Source organism: Carassius gibelio, chromosome A3 (assembly GCF_023724105.1).
Source record: "Carassius gibelio isolate Cgi1373 ecotype wild population from Czech Republic chromosome A3, carGib1.2-hapl.c, whole genome shotgun sequence".
Classification (NCBI taxonomy): Eukaryota; Metazoa; Chordata; class Actinopteri; order Cypriniformes; family Cyprinidae; genus Carassius; species Carassius gibelio.
The window spans coordinates 29,170,214-29,192,602 of record NC_068373.1 but is presented as its reverse complement, the minus strand read 5'-3'; the positions used below and the strand labels follow the sequence as shown (position 1 = coordinate 29,192,602).

The window sequence follows — 22,389 nt, the reverse complement described above, 5'->3', positions numbered from 1 at the left end:
AAAAAAATAAATAAATAAATACTGTCAACAGCCAGAAAAAAATACATTTTTCATAGTGTTTTTAGGGATAAAATGTAATATCAGTGCAAATGATACATGAACAAACTCTTTAAAAAACTGCAGAATATAGAATGAAAGTGTAAAACATGGTGTATATGAGTGCTGCTGAATTGGAGAAACAAACTAATTTAGAAAAATGTATTTTATGTATTGTAATTTAAATCTAGATGCAAATAAAGCACAATAATAAAATCAAGCAAATTATGTACATGGACAAACATTTCTGTAAAAACTTTCAACATATTGATAGAAATAAAACTCTAAAATGTAGTATATTTAAGTTCTACTGAAGTGGAGAAACACATTCATTTTGTGAAAAATGCCATTAAAGATATGTATTGTAATTGAAATCTACAGATATAAATAGTTGTAGTGCAATAATAAAATCAAGTGAATGATTTCTGACAAAACCCTCATTAAAAACCACCAGAAAATAGAGAGGAAGGAAACTGTTAAGTTTGTTGTAGGTAAAACTAGAGAGGGACAAAAAAAAAAAAAAAATTAGATTTAAAGATATATATTGTAAGATTTATCTACAGATGCAAATCTAAAACGTGTAATAAAATAAACACTTGAATATGTATTTTGGATGTTTTTTTTCTCAAAGCAAAATAGCCCAAAATTTCAAAATTGAACAGTGGCATAAAACATATATATATATATTTTTCCTGCAGTGTCTTGCCTTAAATGTAACTATTTCTCACGTTCCCTTAAATCTTTATATGTCCACTTAAACCTCTCCATGTCTCCTTACATATTTTCTTAAGCGTAATAATATTTCTTTTCAGTTTCTCTATAATTCTCCTTAAATCTGCCTATGTCTCATTAAATAATTCTATTATTTATTTATTTTCATTTCTCTGTATATCTGCTTCAATCTCCCCATGTCTCCTTATATATTTTCTTAAGTCTATTTATTAATATTTTGACATTTCTCTTTAAATCCTTATATTTTCATCAATCTAATTATTTCTCCTTGCTTTTAAAATCTCCTCTCTCTCTCTCTCTCTACATATTGCTCCCAACGTCTCTATGTTGACTTCTAACATTATTTTATGTAGTATTTCCATACATGAAATGATGGTTAAATATTTTATGTTAACGTACAAGCACTCACACATTCATTCAGCATTAGTCAGCTTGAGTTAAACCTGTCCGCTCTGTACAGAGGTAAATCTGTTAGTGCAAACGTGAGAGGGCTGAACACATGAGTCCTCTCATCTCCGAAACAACATTCATAGAAACCCTTCAAATCAAACCCCAACAACTGAACAAGAACAGCTTATTCATACAGCAAACACACGGAGGATGCTGGTGATATCTGGTGAGATGCAGTCAGTCTAGATGTCTTCTGGGGTGGTTTTGTATTAAGATAAAAGTGGAATAGAGTCCTGAGATATTTTTTCTCATGTCTGAATTCACACTAGCAGCTTATACTGTATACTGTACATAACAATGATAAATACCGAAAAACACACATCTAAAGGAGTACATGGTTCACACTCTTCCTGTTTTAAAACGCATTTTAACATACTGTCCTTGCTTTAGCAGACCGAACACAAATGCAAAAACAGACATTAAAAAAAGTCTAAAATCAGAAAGTCTAAAAATCAGACATCAACTCCACATTTATGAGCTGCTCTTCTGATTTTCCCATTGATTTCCACAACGTCCTTTGAGAGAATGTTGTTTGGATGAGGTCAAAGGGTAACCTGGAAGCATTTAGTTTGAAATGGCCCTCGTGTAGCAGGAGGAGTCTCTAGTTTTGTGTTAGTTTGGGTAATCAGGGGTTTAGTCTCTAGTAGGGCGTGAAGCGGCTGTAGCCTCCTCTGTACAGACTCGCCTGCAACATCAAAGATGACAGAGCACCAATCAGAGTCAAGCTGGTGGTCACGGCAACCACGGAATTCCTGCTTCTCAAACTTCCTTCCTTTAGAATTCGGCACTGATTTAAAGGAACAGTTCGTTAAAAAAAACTAATGTTTGGTTTTAGTAGAACAGATTTTGGAGAACTATATAATTACATCATTCACCAATGGATCCTCTGCAGTGAATGGGTGCCGTCAGAATGAGAGTCCAAACAGTTGGAGAGAAAAAATAAATTATTCTCAATCACAATTCCCTCTTCAGTTATTTTGAATAGATTCTGAATATTTCAGAATTGATTCTGAGCTTGGGTTTCTGCGCATGACTTGACAGTGTATGCTTCCACCCACTGTGTTTTACTTTAGATATGCATTCATTTATGCCATTTGGAATGCAGTACTATTAGATGCATGAAACATTTTAATGTGCGCTTTTTACTTCTCAAGACATTTACTAATGGACTGGAGTGGTGTGGATTATTGTGATGTGTTTATAAGATGTTTGGACTCTCATTCTGACGGCACCCATTCACTGCAGAGGATACATTGTTGAACTAGTGATGTAATGCTACATTTCTCAAAAACTGTTTCCATGAAGAAACAAACTCATCTCCATCTTAGATGGGCTTGAGGGTGACAAATGTTCAGCAAATTTTCATTTTTCCATGAACTATTCCTTTCACGGTGTGTGTGCGTGTATGTGTGTGTTCACTAATGCTGATGAACTCTGAGAACTTCTCAAAACTTAAGTTTAATAATGATGAGATCAAGGAGTCATGCAGCCCATGAAGAGACTGGCATGCTTAGAGTCACTAACTAGCGACTTCACTAGTGCTCAGTCTGCATGCATTGTGCAGAAATGCCATCGGTCGCCTTTGAGAGCATTATAGATCTACTATGCATCAAATTAATGCTGATGGTGTTCAAAAGCATGTACAATTATTTTCTTTAAAGTTTAGCATGCAGAAAGCTTGCAGGCGCCGAGTACGAGTGATCATCTGCTAACACGCCCAGCGATACCAGACCATACATGTAATTTACTCCAGAAAGCAGAGACCTTCAAAGCAGAATTCTCCCTAATTTAAGGGGGAACCCACTCGCTGGTCTGTGAGGAAGCCTTCTGCAATTCCATGACGCTGAGAAAACCAGCAGAGAGAATTGAGTGCAACCTCAGAAGAACTAATTATTAAAGAAATTTTAAAAGTGAAAGCTCTCCCATCTCGTGCTGACGCGTTAATCAGTTATGATGAAAGAGCCGAAAACATAAGTGCTCTCTCTCTGAGAGATGAGGGATCATTTGATTGCTCTGTAAATCAGAGTTCTCAGGTTCTTCCACATCAGTACTAAAACACACACACACACACACACACACACACACAAATACTGTATATCTAAAAAGACACGTTGGGATCTGTTCCAAAACCTAGTGAGCTCCAAAAGCATTCTTAAACAATACAGAGGCACTTCAGAAGGAGCTTCTTATTTTCTTGCAAAATTGTAATAAACCGTCAGCCGAAAAAAAAAAAAAAAAAAAGAATAAATAAATAAAATAACGACAAAAAAAAAAAAAATATTTATATATATATATATATATATATATATATATATATATATATATATATATATATATATATATATATATATGTATGTATGTAAAAATATATATATTCAAATTTTTATTTATTTTTGTCTTTAGTTTTATTGATTTTAGGAGGTTTTTTTTCTTTATTTTTATGTTTAATCATTTCATCTAATATTTTAATTTTATTTTAGCTTTATTTTAATGATCAAAACCCATTTTTTTAAACGTTTACTTAATAATAATACTCATCAAGATGCATATACTTGAAATGCATGACGACAATTAAAACTTAAGAGATAAAAATGTCTGCCATTGGGGTAAGAAAAATACTTCAACTTATTCAGACTGAAAGGCAGATAACCTTTGTCATTTTAATAGTTTTATTTTTATATCAACCTTTTACTTATTATATTAACCTTATTATTATTATTATAAAAAATCCCAGAATGCATTGCAACAAAAATATCCATCAAAAACTTGTAAGATTATTTTCAAACAAACAAACAAATATTGATCACACTAATAAAATAGAGTATTAACACATTTTTAAATGTGCTGTATCAAGACAAAAGTAGTAAACTGTGCTCTATAGCAGTTTTATTGCTAGAACACAGTCTGTGACGGGCGGCTCACTATGTTTTGGAGCGGAGCCACTGATGGGGTCATTTTTCTCACTGTTAATGAAGAGACAAGGAAGGAAATTTGCAGGGAAGCAGGAATTAAAGAAAAGCGTACAAGCACAGTCTTAATTAAGTAAAAGAAGGGAGTCTCAAACAAAGCGTCTTAATTAATGAAAGCTTTTAGCTAGCAGCTGCACCGGGGGAACTGTTTACTACTGCTTCTCCTTTCTTTCTTATTTCATTTTAATGTGTTTTGTTGACATCCTTGTCATTGAGAAATTGCATGCATTCTGGAGTGCCAAACAAGAGTCTTTTTTTTCTTTCTGATAGAGTGAGGTGGTTGGAAATAAACCATCCTCTGTCGTCTCCTTTAGTCAAATCTGTCCCACGGCACACTGCTGCATGCGTTACATGCTCGTTAATTTAGGGGAAATAGAGAGCAAACGACGCAGTGGAGAAGAGACGAGCTCTCCTCACTCTGACGGCCCATCAGTGCCTTCATCTTTGATGTTAGCTGCAAACGCTAGCTAAAAACAGACATTAACCGACTGACTTCCTCTCGTCAGGGAGCGTGTCATGGAAAATCACACCTGGCACATATGTGGTGGACAGTAAAGGTGGAAAACAGTTCTTAATGCAATCCTAACAAAGTGCACAATACACTTGCATGTTGTTTTTGACTCTTCTGGGTCTATAACAGTGGTTTATCTTACCATGGTCCCCACGCTGTAAGCAGCTGCCGGGCCGATGGTGTGGTGATATGGGTCAGTAGTTGCATAGACTCTCCCATAACTGCAGAAAAAGAGATGCTTTAAGACATGTACACAACTCATGAAACCGCATTTGTAAATATAAAATATCCAATCAAAATACAATGTATACACAAAAATTATTTTCACTAAGTTTAGTAGATACTTTTTAATTTTTGGTACAGTATATAAATTTGTATCAACATTTTCTGACTTGGTGTCAGAACTGGTGTGCAGTTACTAAAACTAAACTGAAATATATACCAATTAACAAAATGATGTAAACTAAAAATGAAAAAAAAAAAATAATAATTTTTTTTTAAATCTACTAATAAATTCCCAAAATATTAAAAAAAATTAACTACAGTATATAAATAATTGCAACCATGACATTTTAGCTCACTTTCACATGTCTTTATTATGATTCGTATCACAAGTGCAATGTGATGTAAACCTCAAAATGTTTTAGTTTACAAACCAGGAGCTATGATACTCATAACATAGTATTGCAAAACAAAATAAGCCTTTATCAACCAATAATCTGCTCCTGTAATCAAAGTGTGTGAGAACTAGTGTTCATTTCAGCTGGAGACTGCAGTGAATTGTATGTGTAAATAAGATTTTGGAGTTTTGTCTTTTTCAGTGAGCCTATGTTGGAATTTTTGGGGCATTTTGCAACTGAAACTGCATTAACATTTTCAGACTTGATGTAAACGGGTTCACAGGGAGTCAAATCTTGTTTTCTTTTAGCATTATTTTAGTCTTCATAAGGACACTTTCTTTGGGTAAACGACAAGAAAAGAGAAGACTGAAGAAAATGAATTAAGCATGAGAGCAAAAGAATGACTGAAAAGAGATAATGAGCGAAAGAAAAAAAGGTGAAGGAGGCAAACAAGGTGCTGTGGGCTTTGTGTCGCTGGTTTGGAACTAATCCTCCACAGGACGGACAACACGTGTCATTTCCTTTCATTTATATATTGCACATATTCCACTCTCTTCTGCTTCTTCTCCATATAGCTTGCAAATGAAGGTCTGCAGACAGCAGATAAGAAAACACAAGCCCCTGGCTGCGGGCAACAACTCCAGCAGACCAATGGAGGCTGAGAGAGAAAAGGCCAGCTTTACTGTAATAGATATATACGCTTTAATGTCTATGTGTGTGTGTGTGTGTGAGACTGGACATTAAGTGTGCTGACTCAGTCTGGATTGGCAAGAAACCTGCTTTGAAAGCACAACACTGACTTCAGCACAGCCCAAAACATTTCATTAATCTGTATAATCAGTATTATTGTCTTGTTTCAAACTGAATACATCGAAACATCCTTTAAAACAAATTTGCTTGCAAAGCAAAACTGCATATTTAAAATGGTGACTTGGTTTCGTTGAAGGGTCTTGAATCAAGCTCCTCATTAGCAAATTGCAGCCACACTCACTCGCTATACAGACCCTGGTTCTATTTCATTTTCTCCTCATGTGAAATAAAGCTGAAATAAATTAGATGGAAAATTTAAATAACAATTCGAAAGTTGTTGTTGTAGAGAAATTAATGTAAGCACTAAAATTACTAAAACTGAAATAAAAGGGAATTAAAGGAACACTCCACTATTTTGGAAAATAATCTCATTTTCCAACTCCCCTAGAGTGAAACAGTTGTGTTGTACTGTTTTCGAATCAATTCAGCCAATCTCTGGGTCTGATGGTAGCACTTTAGCTGTAGCTTAGCATAGCTCATTGAATCTCATTAGACCGTTAGCATCTCGCTCAAAAATGACCAAAGAGTTTCTATATTTTTCCTATTTAAAACTTGACTTGTAGTTACATCATGTACTAAGACAGAAGTAAAATGAAAAGTTGCAATTTTATAGACCGATATGGCTAGGAACTATTCTCTTATTCCAGCGTAATAATCAAGGAACTTTTCTGCCGTACCATGTGTTCAGCAGGTGCAGTGATATTATGTCCAGATAATTTTACTGCAGTGTTTTTTTGGAGCTAAAAACCTAGGACTAGTTTGCAAAAGTAGGCTTTTTACATATTCTCAATTATTTAGCAAAATATCTGATTGACAGCAATGGTTCCAGAGGCAAAGTTGTTTAGAATGAGGAGGTCTATCAACCTATGGTTGCAGCAGAGCCCATCTACCCCCCCCCCCCCCCAAAAAAAAGATCTTGTTCATCTTAATAACTTGAAATGCATGCATTAATTTGTGTCATAATAAATGTCATTATCATGTTATGCAACACTGCATGTGTGTATGAACGGTACCTGTCACTGTACACTGTAGCTGTTGCAGGCTGAGTATATCTGTAAGCTGCATATCCACCCTGAAAACACAAAAATGACAAAAAGATCAACACAAAACCGACAAACATCAACAAAACTATCATTTATATCACACAAACAGACATACACCAACTATCTGTTACACAAACCCAGTGAGCAGCACACGCAAAAATATTGTGGTACAGATGTCCACCTTCATCTCATGCATCACATGTCATTTTGCCGTCAAATCCTTAATGATTTTTTAAAAAGTAAACGTAACAATAACTTTGATATTGTTAGTAATATTTCCAGATGAAACTGACTGGACTGAAGCAGCTTAGGTTTACATGATTATTATTGAAATGCGAGTCTCAAATCTGACCATCAGGTTTTCAAGGAGTGTTTGTTTCCAGAAGCTTTACTTTCACTCTTCCTCAGTGGAGGAATGATCTTCACAAGCCTCCAGAACATCTCAACATTTGTTCAAACTTATTAAACACCATTGTATTATTATTATGTGTTTTGCTCACCAAACTAAGCATTTAAATATCATCTTTCTAAGACATATTATTAACAGATATAGAGTGACAACTGATATTTATATCATTTCATGTCCATGATTTATATAACAAATTTGAATTACTTAATTTATTGATCAGTTTGGGCCTCTGAATAAAACTTAAAAATAAAAACTTTTTTTATTCTCAATCTATTCTCACTATATCAGACTATATGGGCTAGAAAAGCTTGATATCTCAAAAATGATACCCCCCAAAAAAAACACATACGCACAAAAAAACAAAACAAAGAAACATTTTGTCTAAAGGTTCAATAAACTGTTCCACTTTTTTTTTTTTTTTTTTTTTTTTTACAAATTTTTGGATTATTATTTGACACATCAGACTTTACAGGGTTAATTCTGCAGCCTAGTATCTGTACAGCATCCTCTGAAGTGTGCATATGATGCCTTCAGATACCGTATTTTGAAAACACATCTGTCTTTGTTCTTGGTTTTTCTCGAAAACAGAGCAGATTCTGTTGATTTGCCGCTTGTATCATAATCAGCAGAGACTCTGAGGTGTAGTCGAGATCATTTGTCTGTAGGCAGATCGCTAATAACACACATTAATCAGAGCATCAGAACGAGAACAGACGCGGTTTCACATTCTCTGGCCCGACAAACACACAGTGGCCATGAGCGAGCGCGCCGTGCCACTGGGGGGCGCTGCGACACACGGTAACGCTGGTGATTCATACAGTATTTGGGATGCTGAGTGTGGAAGGCTTACACTGATAGTCTGTGTCGCGTTTAAATCGGGCACAAGAAGTTTATTGAGTGGAGAATTTGAGACCATCAGCACAGAATGGCTTGTGCGTTACTGAAACGAGCACACGGAGACTCTCCAACGCTACGGGAAGGGCTGGGTTTCCCATCACTCCGAAAACTGAGAATCTGAAGAAGTTTGTGAGTGAAAACGAAATGAAATCAGGTTAGAGGTTGAGCGGGGGATTGCAAGGTCATGTGACCCCTCCCCTGGGGACAGGAAGTGAGGAGGAGCAGGCGTGGTGAACTTCCTGCGGGACTGCGCTGATTGGAGCCCCCGCCTGCAAACACACGGGGTAATAAATCAGACTGTCAGCACCTCCGGCCCAATACACAGAACATGCCTTTATCAGGACACTAAATATAACAGACCACACCGCTGAAGATGAGAGAAGAGAGAGAGAGAATGAGAAGTGAGGAGAGCAAGAGAAGAGAAAGGGAAAAGAAACAGAAGAGACAAAAGATAGAAAATCAAAGAAACAAGTAAAACAACAAGAGAGAATAGAAGTGAAATCTGAAAAGAAAAAGGAGTAATTAAAATGAAAGAGAAAAGCAATCTAACCATTTATAAGCCACTAGCGCCCAAAAAATATCAGTATATTCCACACAGACTCTCATTTGAATAAAATCAGTTCACAAAATAAAATAAAATAAAGAACAGAATAAATAAAATGATTTTTTTTTAAAAAGTGGGCAGATAAGCTGAGAGCAGAGAATGAGCGCGAAAGAGAGATGTGCGCATATGTGTGTTCTCCTGCGGGTCAGTGTGTCACTATCAGGGTGACACAGATGTGTGTGTGTGTGTGTGTGTGTGTGTGTGTGTGTGTGTGAAGAGCAGTGCTGGTGGGAAGATGAATCCATTTATCTGAAGCCGCTTCACCTTATCAGTGACTCACTGCGAAGCAACCACAAAATGCTTACTACTGAGGGTCCACAGCCACCAATGAACAAACCACTCAAACACACACACACACACATTTCCAATTTTTGTGGATTCATTCCATATGCATAATGGTTTTTAAACTGTACAAACTGTATTCTCTATCCCCTTACCCTAAACCTGCCCTTCACAGAAAACTTTCTGCTATTTTAGATTTTCAGAAACCTTCATTCTGTATGATTTCCTCATGGGGACCAAACAACATCTCCACAAGGTCAAAATATACAGGTATTACTATACTTGTGGGGACATTTGGTGCACGCACGCACACACACACACACGCACACGTCCCTTCTTCAATGTGTGCTCATCTTTTTCACTTGTTTTATCATCAAGTTGAAGCTTACGATTTTCTATCCGTTTATTGGCCATGCACAAAGGGTATATTTTTCACAATTCGTCCTTTATTTTTGCCCATGTTTTGCCACCAAATTTAACTTGTTCTCATTTACTTCTTATTTTTACCAGTTTTATTAGCTAGTAAATGTAATTTATTTTAACATTAATTTCTTATTTTTTCCCATTTTATTCCCCATTAAAATGTAATTTTTCACAGTTGTTTCTTCTTTTTACCAATTTTATTAGCAAGCAAATGTCATTTATTTGATTTTTATTTATTTGATTTGATTATTTTTGCCCATTTTATTGCAACCAAAAGTATTTAGTTCACCTTCTTATGTTCTACCATTTTTTGCCCATAAATGTATATCACCACTTTCTCCCTTGTTCTACCGCTTTTACTGAATACCAAAAATGAACTTTATTTGCTAAAATTACCTATTTTATTGGCCACTAAATGCATATTGTTCAGCATTGTCGACCAAAATAATTTCCCCCCACATTCGTATTTTTTTCTTATTTTTACTGGCCACCAAATGCATTATTTTCCCCCTTTTTACCTTATGTTTATCCATTTCATTGGCCACCAGAAGAATCTTTTTTTTCCCTGTCTTTTTCATTCAGTTCACCTCCTTACCTCTTTTTTCACAAACACTGACAGCAGAATAAATGAACACTAACCTAGAGTGCATTTCATTCTCTGTAAATGCTCTCCTCGGTATTTTACCAACATACCGCTTTTTAAACATGTCAAGTTTTCCATTTTCTTTCTCTTTTAACTGTTAAAATGTGAGGTCTGTAGCATTTCACTAGCAACACCAAGGCCATGGGTTCGATTCCCAGTAAATGCATGAACTCATAAAACCTATATACCTTGAATGCAATGCAATTCACCTTGGATAAAAGCATCGGCCAAATGCATGAGTGTTTTGAAAGCATGATTGTGTGTGTGTGTGTGTACAGAAGTTCAAAGACATGGAGAGCGCTTTGCTCCTTTGGCAAACTCTGAGTTTGGGGTGACTGAAGGGAGTCTAGAATTGGGTTGTCAGGTTTCTTGGCACAAGTGAGGCATTGCTTAATCGACGCCAGAGATCCTGGACTGGAATTACACTCCGCTCTCATCCCACAAGAAACAAAGTTACTCACGTAGATCTCCGCGCCGTAGAATCCGTCCTGATACACCACCCTGTGAGACGGAGGAGAGACAATGAGCGTTTGTTTATCACAGATATGAGCAGGAAAAGTGCTGCATCAGGAGGACGGGTGCAGAATAAAGTCATGTGACCGAGAAATACATGATTTTGGTGCACCTGAAAACGTTGCACTGAAGCAGGACATCACATCCAAATACAAGCTGTCAATCGATTATAATTTAACTGCATTCATTATGTAGCAGCTCATTTAATTACTATAGCACAGATGGATATTTGAGCTGCAGAGGACTGTTTACGGGTGAGACTCACGTGCCGTACGCTGGGATGGGTGGAGGAGGAGCCGCCGTACGGAAGGTGTTGTAAACGGCACGACCTCTGCCTCGTAAATGAGCGCCTCTGTGCGCCACCGTGGCTCCTGCTGTGGGATACGGGAAACCGGCGACTGCAAACACACAGACACACTGAACATCAGCAACTCCTGCTGTTTATCAGGACACAGTGCTGCAGATGAAGTCAACCTGGCTCTATGGATAAAGACATTCTGAGTGCTGAGTGCATGTGCAAAACTCACTTTTTGTGTCATTTTGCTAAAGTGTTTCAAGAATAGTCTGTTTGGTCTGTTTTTTCCTGTCTTGTGCCCACACGTCTGTATGATTTGGTCTCTAGATATGGCTTGTGTCCCCATTTTTTATTTTTTTGGCTTGTGTTTACCCATTTTATTTTGCATCCAAAATATTTGTTAAACATTATTTTCTCACTCTTACCCACTTTATTGACCAGCAAAATTCAATTTTTTCAATTGGATTGGCCACCCAAAGAATATTTTCCTTTCACAACTGTTATTTAACATTTTCCATTGGCCACCTAAAGGTTTTTTTTTTTTTTTAAATAGTGTGAAAAAGATTTTTTTTATCTCTCTTTTAAATGGCTAGTAAATGCATTTTGATTACCATTTTATTGGTCAACAATACAAAAAAAAAAAAAAAAATCTTATTTTTATCCATTGTATTGGGCAATGAATATATTTTTTCTGCTGTTTTTCCTAACTTTTACATATTTTATTTCTCATTAAATGTTGTTTTTTTTCTGCTAAAAGGATTAGTTCACTTTCAGAATAAAAAAAAATTACGCACTCCCATGTCATCCAAGATGTCTGTCTTTCTTCAGACGAAAAGAAAATGTAAGGTTTTTGATGGAAAACATTCCATGATTTTCTCCATATAATGGACTTTGGAAAATCCAAATCACAGTTTTACTGCATCTTCAAAGGGCTCTCATGATCCCAGCCAAGGAATAATGCTGTTATAAGAGCAAGACGAGCATTCGTGGTTAAAAAGTATATCGTGTGGGATCGTGTAGAGCTCTCTGAAGCTGCACTAAAACTGCTGATTGGACCTTTAGCCCATTGGTCCCCATTGAAGTCCATTATATGGAGAAAAAGTGTTTACCTTAAAAAAACCTTCATTCCTTTCCGACTGAAGACATAAAGACAAAGACATGAACATCTTGGATGACATGGGGGTGAGTAAATGATCAGGATATTTTTAACTGAACTACCGTAATGCTTTAACTAACCATAGCTCTGTTGGTTTGCTGCACCATTGCTAAGTTTGCTAGATGACATCATGATGGTTTCATTCTTCATAAATCTCTCCAAGTTTATCGAGATTTATCAATGAATCACACAACAAAAGTAGAAAACAGAATTTGGACCCCATCAAAAAAATGTTTATCTGTCCCACAAGCGTGTAAAACATAATCTATAACAAATAATTACATAAACCGAGGTAAGAATCAGTTGTACACACATCAGTGTTGTTTGATGTATGCAAATGAAGCTGATAATGAGCAGGTGATAGGCTAACTTTTAAAAATGATATACTATTTAATATTAATATTATTCATTTTAGAAATATTTACAATAAACTATTCATATAATAGAAATAGTATAATTATTTTATTTATATAAGCATATTTATAGCTACAGTTTATATTATAACATTTTATATATTGTATTTTTTATATTTTATATATTTAAAATACTAGTATATTTAAAATAATTACACTATTTACTTAATTTTCACAACTTACTACTATATACATTATATAATTGTTCCGTATTAACATAAAACATATCTTTATCATTCATGTTAACTTACATAATTATATAAATAAACCAAATAGTAAATATATGTTATTGATTTTTATAAAATGTCTAGCATCATCATCACTAGGTGTTCTTCATTCGTCAAAGTTGTCTGAAAAGATCCGCAGCATCTACATTTCCATCAGACTCAGAGATGCTCTCTGAGCTCATCACTAGATGCTCATCACTAGAGGCTCATGGGAAGGGTTGGGTTGCAAACAACAAAGAAGAATCTGGCGCCACAAAGACTTCATCAGCGCACATACACCTAACAATACTCTCAAACATACACACACAGCTCAATAAAACACACCTGCATGTGACCTCACAACACACACACACACACGTGGAGACGCTGCTCAGAAGGATGATGAACGAGACATGAGTGTGAATAAATGATGAAAATGTTCCTTTTGGGTGATGGTCTGATTTCTAAGTGAGAGGAGAAACACTTTCCTGAGCATGTTAGCGACTGTAGCTGTAGCCGACTGAACATATGCTGGCGTTTAGTCCTGATGAAGAGCATCTCAGCAGCAGACGAGGGAACACACACCCCTGAGAGGAACCGCGGGATCTAAAGGGTTGAGTGTGACGGCAGAGATCTGAGACGGATCGTGAACTTCCTCCAGACGAAACAGTCTCGGTATAACAGACGGCAGTAAAGGAAGAGAAACCCCTGTGTGCACGTGTGTGTGTGTGTGTGTGTGTGTGTGTGTCACTGCTCGATTACTCCGTCAGCTCTCGATCTGTTAGCCGACTGAAAGCTAATCTGAGACACTCGCAAAATCAATCCATAGGACACACACACACACAGTACATCATTTTATACTGTCTACACTAGCTAAAAACACTTAAATTACAACATTACCATAATAGTATCTGATGTAGCCTGAAGGACCATGTATGTATATTATATTTATCTATTTGTACATAAAGTTATATTTGCAATAAAATCATGAAAGCATGATTGTAAATATTTCAATGCACTTTTGATATGTATTTAACAAAGTCTGATTCATTATTGTGAATCAGTTCAGTGCTGATTCATGCAAATTGACTCAATATGTAATATACATTTTTTTAAATCTATAATTAAAAAAATAAATTTATTATTATCTTCATAAAAAACAATATATTAAATATATATTGCATTAATAGTTAATGTATTAAATATTACATTTTATTTCTAATATATTTCAGAATAAAAGTAAAACATGAAAATACAAAAAAGATCAATATCAGCCAGTTAATTCCTCTATATACACATACAAATATACATTTAAATACATATTTATCCCTCTGTTTCTCTATCTATCTATTAAGTAATATTTAAATATTTTTAAATATACGTAAATAACTAACTAAACACATCTATTTACTTGATTTATTTAAATCTATTACCTGGATCTGTAGGTAACCCTGTATGTTCTGGTGAATTAGCTGTGTGTGTGTGTGTGTGTGTGAGAGAGAGAGAGTGTGTGTGTGTTAGCGTATGGCTCTGCTGAGCTCTAATGTCATTTAATTTTCCTTCTGAAAGACTTTTACAGTCATCGAGACTCGAGGGCATATCAGGATGAACTCAAAACAGAGTGTGCGAAACGAACTGAAGCCAATTACTCTGCACTGAATTCTTCATTTGTGCCACCGAAGAGTTTTAAAAGCAATGTGATCCGTGACTGCTAATCAAATGGAGCCCAGAGCTAACTAGCAGCGCTAATGATACGACCACCATCTGACTGCCATAAATTACAGCAGCGGTTACGCTGTGTTCAATAGCCTGTGCGTTTATTAGGAATGGAAACCAAGTTTCGCTAATATCACGCTAGCATGAGTCGTTTTATTGGTGCTGCTGGATTGGTGTTTGAGGAGTGCTAACACAGCGCTCTTAGCTTCTTGTCCATAAAGTGGGAAATCACTGACATCAGCACTGTGCCTCTAAGCAAGACATTTAACCCCAGATCAGCCTGGACGGGACAGAGCCTCTAATACATCTGCAGTGAGCCCGTCTGAGATAATAGCAGCAGATACATGACAAACACACTACTGATCAGACATCTGATCTGACTAGTGACTGTGTGTGTCGTCTGCAGCATTTGAATGATGTCTAACTATCTATTAACCGAGAAACCATCCATCCATCTGTCCATCCACCACCCTAGACAACACAAACACAGTATATTATAGTTTTTCTCAGTCGCTTCGGTGCATTTCTCGAATCATCCTTACTATTTGCAAAGAAGTGTGTGCATTTCTCAAAACATATCGTACAAACAGCACCACACAATGGATTCCCTGCAAAAGCCTGTAACTTACTCAACATCTTTAGTTCATCTCTCATAAGTAAGTATTATGTCAATGAACACATCAGTGCCATCAGAATGAAAAGTCCTTGGGTCATTGTTCACAAACAATGGTCTCTTGGACCACAGATTCTCATCTACATCACAACGATTATTTCCACTTGTAATGCAACGTGGAATTAGAGTCAAGTGAACCGTCTCTCAACTTCATATACTGTAAGCGAATGAGGCTGGCTTCAGCTTCACCAAAAGCAGAAGGTGTGGTCCAAATGTCATCTGTGTGTGCAAGACAATACAATACAGAGATGCTCTGATGCTCACCTGCATACAGCTCAGGTCCGTAAACTGCTCCTACCACCGGATTGAGTTTCCAGCCTGCAGAAACACAGGACAGAGATGTGCTTTACCAGATCCTGCTTCTGTCAGGGAGAGTCAGACACGTTAAACAGCTGTAATGCTTACCGTTTGTGTACGGGTTTACTACTTTCTTGTTTGTCATCACTCTCGCCGTGGCGTTGTTCACCTGAGAGAGAGAGAGAGTGATGTGAGCGCGCCGCAGGAACATACATCACAAACACATGCATACGAACACTGCGCTCATGCAAACATGCATGCATGAGTAATACCCCTCTGCTCTTCCTGTAATCACCCATAATGCATCTCTTCTGGCTGTTCTGAGACACGCACACCACACTTTACAGAATGTGTTACTATATTTGAATATTTTGCTTTATTTTTGCAGTTTTTGTTATTTAATAACTGCTGCTTTGAATTGATGACACATACAAGCAATGGAAAAAAATCTCATTAATAACAAAACAACACAAGATGTATGATATGAAATACAGTTGGTTTTAAACTGGTTGTGCATTATTAAAAGTAAAACGGTGGAGGATGTTGAATAAAATGAGATTCAGCTCTTTCTATATTTTAAAGATTCAACTTTAGATCAAATTAGATTCAGTTGTTCTCAGAGATTAAAATATAGTCTGGGTCATATTCAGCTTCATTTGTATTGATGTTTCTGGCTTGAACTGATAGTAACACCAAAGACAAGATTGCGATTATGGAAAGGGGTGTTACATTTCTGACAAGTGTTTACGGTGTTCGGCCAATCACAATGCTCTGGGTCAGTTGGCCAATCAGAGCAGACTGCACTCATCGGAAGAAGGGACTTTGTAGAAAACGACTCGTTTGAGAAGTGGGGCATAGAGGACCTACAATAATGTACAGTATTTTAAAAAATTATGTGTTTTTTGAACATTAAAGCATGTCAACATATTCTGTTACACCAAATACACAAAAAATGCATCATATGACCCATCATATGATTTAATAAATATGACCTGGATACATTTTTTGTGAGATTAAACATTTTTCACAAAAGTTGTCAACAGATCAAGTCATATTTAACCCAGAATATTGCTTTCAGATGTCACAAACACACACACACAAACTCGGACAGGTATTGTGCAGATGCTCGGGAATCTCAGGATGAGGACAGGAAATGAGGTCAGCAGGCAGGAAGGGAGGACGGAGAGAAGGGGAAAAGGAAAGCACCTCGATTTTACGTCCTTCTACGATTGTACCGTTTAGTTTCTCCCGCGCACGGTCTGCTTCTGTGCTCGTTTCAAAAGTTACAAAGCCAAAGCCCTGCAGACGCATGGAGTGAAGCATGAGGAGAGAGAGAGAGAGAGAGAGAGAGAGAGAAACAGGTTTGTAGAGAGCCAGGAGCCCACGAGAGGAGGAACATGATCAGGAGGGATACAGAGACACTACAGTAAAACACCAGCAACAGTCTGTGTGTGAAGAGCTGCAATCAGATAATGTTAGTGACAGAAATAACATACGACACCGATCAACCTCTTTCAGACGCTCACGTGTAATGTAACTTATGGTAACACTTTATGGACCGCTTATTCACTAGTAACTACAACTTTTCCCTCAATAAACTCCTAACTTGCTGCTTATTAATAGTTAGTAAGATAGTCGTTAAGTTTATGTATTGTGTAGTATTAGGGATAAAGCAATAATATGAGCTTAATTTATATTAATAAATGACTAATATAAATATTCCTTTTGGTAAACAACTGTTTTATTACATTGTATTTTGAATTACATTTAATGTATTTAAATTATTATAATTTATTATTGAATATATAATTTATTTAAATATGTTATTAGATTTTTTTTATACTTAAAACCAAACACAAGTGTGTGTATGTGTGTGTGTGTGTGTATATATATATATATATATATATATATATATATATATATATATTCATATTATATATAAATTCAATTAATATTAATTTAATATATATTGTATTTATTATATTAAAATAAATTATACATATTCTAATGTGACATTATATTGTCTCCTACAATTACACTATTACTACAATTTTTATCATAATTAAGTACAAGATATTGATCATATAGTTTGTTTATTTGGTTTAATAACACATTTCTAATGAGACACATTTCTCATACTGTCTGCCTATAGGTGGTCTGTGGTGACACACTGACCAATAGGAGTGGAGAGGGGGCGGGGCTACTGATGATGGACTGATGCTGTTTGGCTAATACAGGATGAGCTACTATCAGCTCGAGGGGTGGACGCTCTCACACGCAGAAACTTCATGTAATATATCAGTCAGAGAGATAAAGGAATAAACGGAGGGCCGCGTGAGTCCCGTGGACATCTCACACGTCTGCTTCTGCTCTGTTTTATCACACATTAATGAGCTCACACAGAGGGCCAAAACACAGCCCATTTTTCAAAAGGGACAAACATATTGAATGCAAAATGCTGCTTCTTAGAAAATAGATTGTTTATTAATGGGCCGGTGGGTTCATTACACATCAACACTGGAGGTGGGGGCAGCAAGGCATCATGGGTAATGGGCTTTGTGGGGCACACAGCAGTGAGTGGTTGTCATCTCTATCTGATCTAGCTGTGGGGGACGGAGGAACACGATTACACACTGAACACTGACTGACCTGCACGTATGTCATGTCATTGTGACTATTATTTCTGTTAGATACCACAGATATAAAACTGTACTGTAGTGTTTACAAAAAAAATTGCCAACTTTATAGTAACACAGGGTTAAAGCTTCAATTAGTAGATCGCTATAGATGAGACCGGGTCTAGATGTCACAATCAAACCACTGACAAACATTAAGAGTCACTATATAATGAAGCAATCAGGTCAATGTTATAACATATAAATATTGGTATATACATTTTTTATATTTTATGTAATTTAATTGATTGAAATCTATTGCAAATCAGCTGAGTATGCTACTTTTTCTGATATTTTTCAACTATTCAAACTGACTTCAAATACTATTATTTATGCACTATTATATTTTTATTAATATTTTGAACTCTGATTCATTTTATATTTTCATTTAATTTTCAATTTTTAAGTTTTAAGTTCAGTTTTAGTACTTTTGTCATCTGTTCTTATTTTTATTTTTTTTAAATACATTTGTTATAACCTAGGTTCAGTTTATTATTATTATTTTAATTTCTAATGAGTAATTTTAGTTTTAAGTTTTTCATCTAACATTTGTATTTCTATTTTATTTCTATTTCACTGCTACTTAAAAATTAACCTCTACTTCAAAAAAAAAAAAAAAAAATTGTAGAATATTTACTCATTGATTTATTCTTTTTTACTAATTTTTAGTGCTTTTAAAGTATTTCTCCAAATATTTCAGTTTTTATTTTTGATTTTCTATTTATTCAAATTTTATTTCAATTAACAAAAAACTTTTTTTTATTTTATTTTATTTTATTTTATTTTTGGCTAAACATTTAGAGCATTTCAATGTTTAATGGCTCCAAAAATATCTCCAAAATATCATAACATAGGTTTTGGAGGGAAAATAGTAAATTTTGAAATTTCTAATAATATTTTTACACATACAGCACTGAAGTAAACATCAGCTGCTCTAGAGTTTCTCCTTTATTTTGTCTTCTGTCTGAACAAACAGTGGATCAGTGTGAAGTCCTCAGCTGACCTCTATCCACGGCCAGCGCTCTGATTATGTGCACTGCTGTGTCTGTTTTGTTCTTTGACTTTATAGTCTTTAATCTGAGTCGAGGAAGATCAAACCGGCGTCTCTGAGCCAATAAAGAGTTCAGAAGAGAACGAGAAAGACTGCGGCTTCACAAATAGAGAGGAGAAGAAAGCAAGCCTCATTCCTACCTTTGATCCTCTTTCATTAAAGATAATCTCCACGTCTAAGATCTTCCCAAATTGCTGCAGAAAAGGAGAGCAAGAAAAAGAGAGAGTGAGGGAGAGAAAAGCAAGATGAAAACGGGAATAAGAGAGAGATAAATCGATTAGAAGTCTCTGTGTCCATGAGAAAGTGGGGCTCGAAACCTGGGAAGAAATAATAACATCATGCATCCGGCAAAACTGGAAATTACATAACACACAGGACATGTTAGACGCTTCCCACTGCAGGCTTCAGAAAACTACTTTCCCAGAGTTTAGATTGTGAAAAACTTTTGCAATTCTCTTGCTTTAATCTCATTCCACAGTATTATTAAGTGTCTGCAGACTCCAAGGTCTCTGGCGTGAGGTATATAGTGTGATGTACATGGAGTCTCTGGTGTGAGGTTTTTCATGTAAAGTCTGTGATGTGAGGTCTCTAAGATTATTTTTTTAGAATGTATCACGTGAGGATTTTTCCAGTAAAAGTCTGTGGTCTAATACGATGTTTTTGCAGTGAGGTCTCTCAGGTGAGGTTTTTCAGTAGAAGTCAGTGGTGTGAGGTGTCTATCGTGATGTTTTTGCAGTGAGGTCTCTGGCGTGAGGTCTCTCAGGTGAGGTTTTTCAGTAGAAGTCAGTGATGTGAGGTGTCTATTGTGATGTTTTTGCAGTGATGTCTCTCAGATGAGGATTTTCAGTAGAAGTCTGTGGTGTGAGGTGTCTAATATGATGTTTTTGCAGTGAGGTCTCTGGCGTGAGGTCTCTCAGGTGAGGTTTTTCCAGTAGAAGTCTGTGGTGTGAGGTGTCTAATATGATGTTTTTGCAGTGAGGTCTCTGGCGTGAGGTCTCTCAGGTGAGGTTTTTCAGTAGAAGTCTGGGGTGTGAGGTGTTTAATATGATGTTTTTGCAGTGAGGTCTCTCAGAAGAGGTTTTTCAGTAGAAGCCAGTGATGTGAGGTGTCTATCGTGAGTTTTTTGCAGTGAGGTCTCTGGCGTGAGGTCTCTCAGGTGAGGTTTTTCAGTAGAAGTCAGTGGTGTGAGGTGTCTATCGTGAGTTTTTTGCAGTGAGGTCTCTGGCGTGAGGTTTTTCAGTAGAAGTCAGTGATGTGAGGTGTCTATTGTGATGTTTTTGCAGTGAGGTCTCTCAGGTGAGGTTTTTCAGTAGAAGTCAGTGGTGTGAGGTGTCTATCGTGAGTTTTTTGCAGTGAGGTCTCAGGCGTAAGGTCTCTCAGGTGAGGTTTTTCTGTAGAAGTCAGTGGTGTGAGGTGTCTAATATGATGTTTTTGCAGTGAGGTCTCTCAGGTGAGGTTTTTCAGTAGAAGTCTGGGGTGTGAGGTGTTTAATATGATGTTTTTGCAGTGAGGTCTCTGGCGTGAGGTCTCTCAGGTGAGGTTTTTCCAGTAGAAGTCTGTGGTGTGAGGTGTCTAATATGATGTTTTTGCAGTGAGGTCTCTGGCGTGAGGTCTCTCAGGTGAGGTTTTTCAGTAGAAGTCTGGGGTGTGAGGTGTATAATATGATGTTTTTGCAGTGAGGTCTCTGGCGTGAGGTCTCTCAGGTGAGGTTTTTCAGTAGAAGTCTGGGGTGTGAGGTGTTTAATATGATGTTTTTGCAGTGAGGTCTCTCAGGTGAGGTTTTTCAGTAGTCTCTGGCATAAGCTCTCGTCATAGGCCTGACAGTGACCTCAATTTAATTATGTCCACATTTTATTATTATTACAATAAAGATAAACAGAACTGTGTGTGTACAGTCTATTTCACTGATGACAAGATCCATTTTCCTCTCTCTTCCTCTCTCTCTCTCTTGATGTTGTTGTGTGCCATCGCTCCCAAGGGGGGAAACGTTCACCAATCTTCGATTTAGCTCCCGTGCTGTGTGGATCGTTAGAAAGCGGAGGGATGAGGGACGAGCGCAAACCTCTCTAATGAGCGCAGAGTGAGGGCGGCTTTTAATTGATGTCTGCGATGGTCGGATTATTTCATTAAAAGTAATTCCCCTGTCAAGCGTGCTGCATGGCCATCATTTGGCCACTGCGGTAGATAATAAAAGCTCTGCGAGTGCCGTGCCGGATGGAGAGAGATGACACTGGAAGTGCTAATAGGATCAAGAGCGGTGCTGTTGTCTACAGACACAGGGCTACAAAATAGGATGAATAGACTCGGTTACAGGGTCAGCACTAATCAGATTACATGATAATGTTAATTAGCTGTTTGTGTGAAAGAGGAGTCGCTAGACATGAGAAGCAAAGATTCGGGAAGCCTTCGTCTTCATTAACAACACTGCAATTAGAAAAGAAAAATCACATATGAGATCTCTTTAAAATCTAAAAAAACATCGAAATCTGCAATCAAACGCCAGAGATCTCAATATGCACTCAAATATATCTCAAATGAGCTTGAATTTGAGGCAAAGTTGATACTCTTTGTTTGTGGTACAGCCGCAATGGCTTAATATTAGTGCTCATCCAATCAGCATCTGTGGGAAACTGTGGGCTGAAATCTATCAGTTTATTCACATGCATGCTCATTCTGCAGAGGGCTCAATCAGAGACACACACGAGCACATTAACTCCCCAGTGTGAGCTCTGTGCTGTATGGTGGGGTTTTCCCTGGCTAGCATGCTGCAGATGCTAATTGTTTTAACCAGGCCTAATGGACCAGTGATAGAGATGAATTAGTTGGTGGGAAAGTTTGGTACGGTTGGGGAAGTGGTTGTCTGTACTGAGCATGCTCAGTGACCCCCTGTGGTGGCAGTTTTCTCATGCATACGTGCTGTAAAACCTTAGCGCAGCGCTGCAGGGAATGAAGCAATTAGTTTAGC

The 22,389-nt window shown here is 36.8% G+C and overlaps 1 protein-coding gene across 2 annotated transcripts in view; it reads right to left on the bottom strand.

Annotated features, from left to right (window-relative positions):
- Positions 1 to 545: 545 nt before the first annotated feature.
- Positions 546 to 22,389, bottom strand: part of LOC127941750 (RNA binding protein fox-1 homolog 3) — a 110,224-nt gene continuing 88,380 nt past the window's right edge. The window contains exons 5-13 of one of the 2 annotated variants that reach the window (XM_052537123.1): positions 19,565 to 19,618; positions 16,905 to 16,997; positions 15,807 to 15,867; positions 15,666 to 15,719; positions 11,208 to 11,340; positions 10,891 to 10,930; positions 7,142 to 7,200; positions 4,841 to 4,919; positions 546 to 1,903 (exon numbers count right to left, since the gene is read on the bottom strand). In XM_052537123.1, the coding sequence (XP_052393083.1) occupies positions 1,859 to 1,903; positions 4,841 to 4,919; positions 7,142 to 7,200; positions 10,891 to 10,930; positions 11,208 to 11,340; positions 15,666 to 15,719; positions 15,807 to 15,867; positions 16,905 to 16,997; positions 19,565 to 19,618 (618 nt within the window). In that variant the 3' untranslated portion in view covers positions 546 to 1,858. The remainder of the gene's footprint in view (positions 1,904 to 4,840; positions 4,920 to 7,141; positions 7,201 to 10,890; positions 10,931 to 11,207; positions 11,341 to 15,665; positions 15,720 to 15,806; positions 15,868 to 16,904; positions 16,998 to 19,564; positions 19,619 to 22,389) is intronic. The other variant, XM_052537132.1, reaches the window with a different exon arrangement.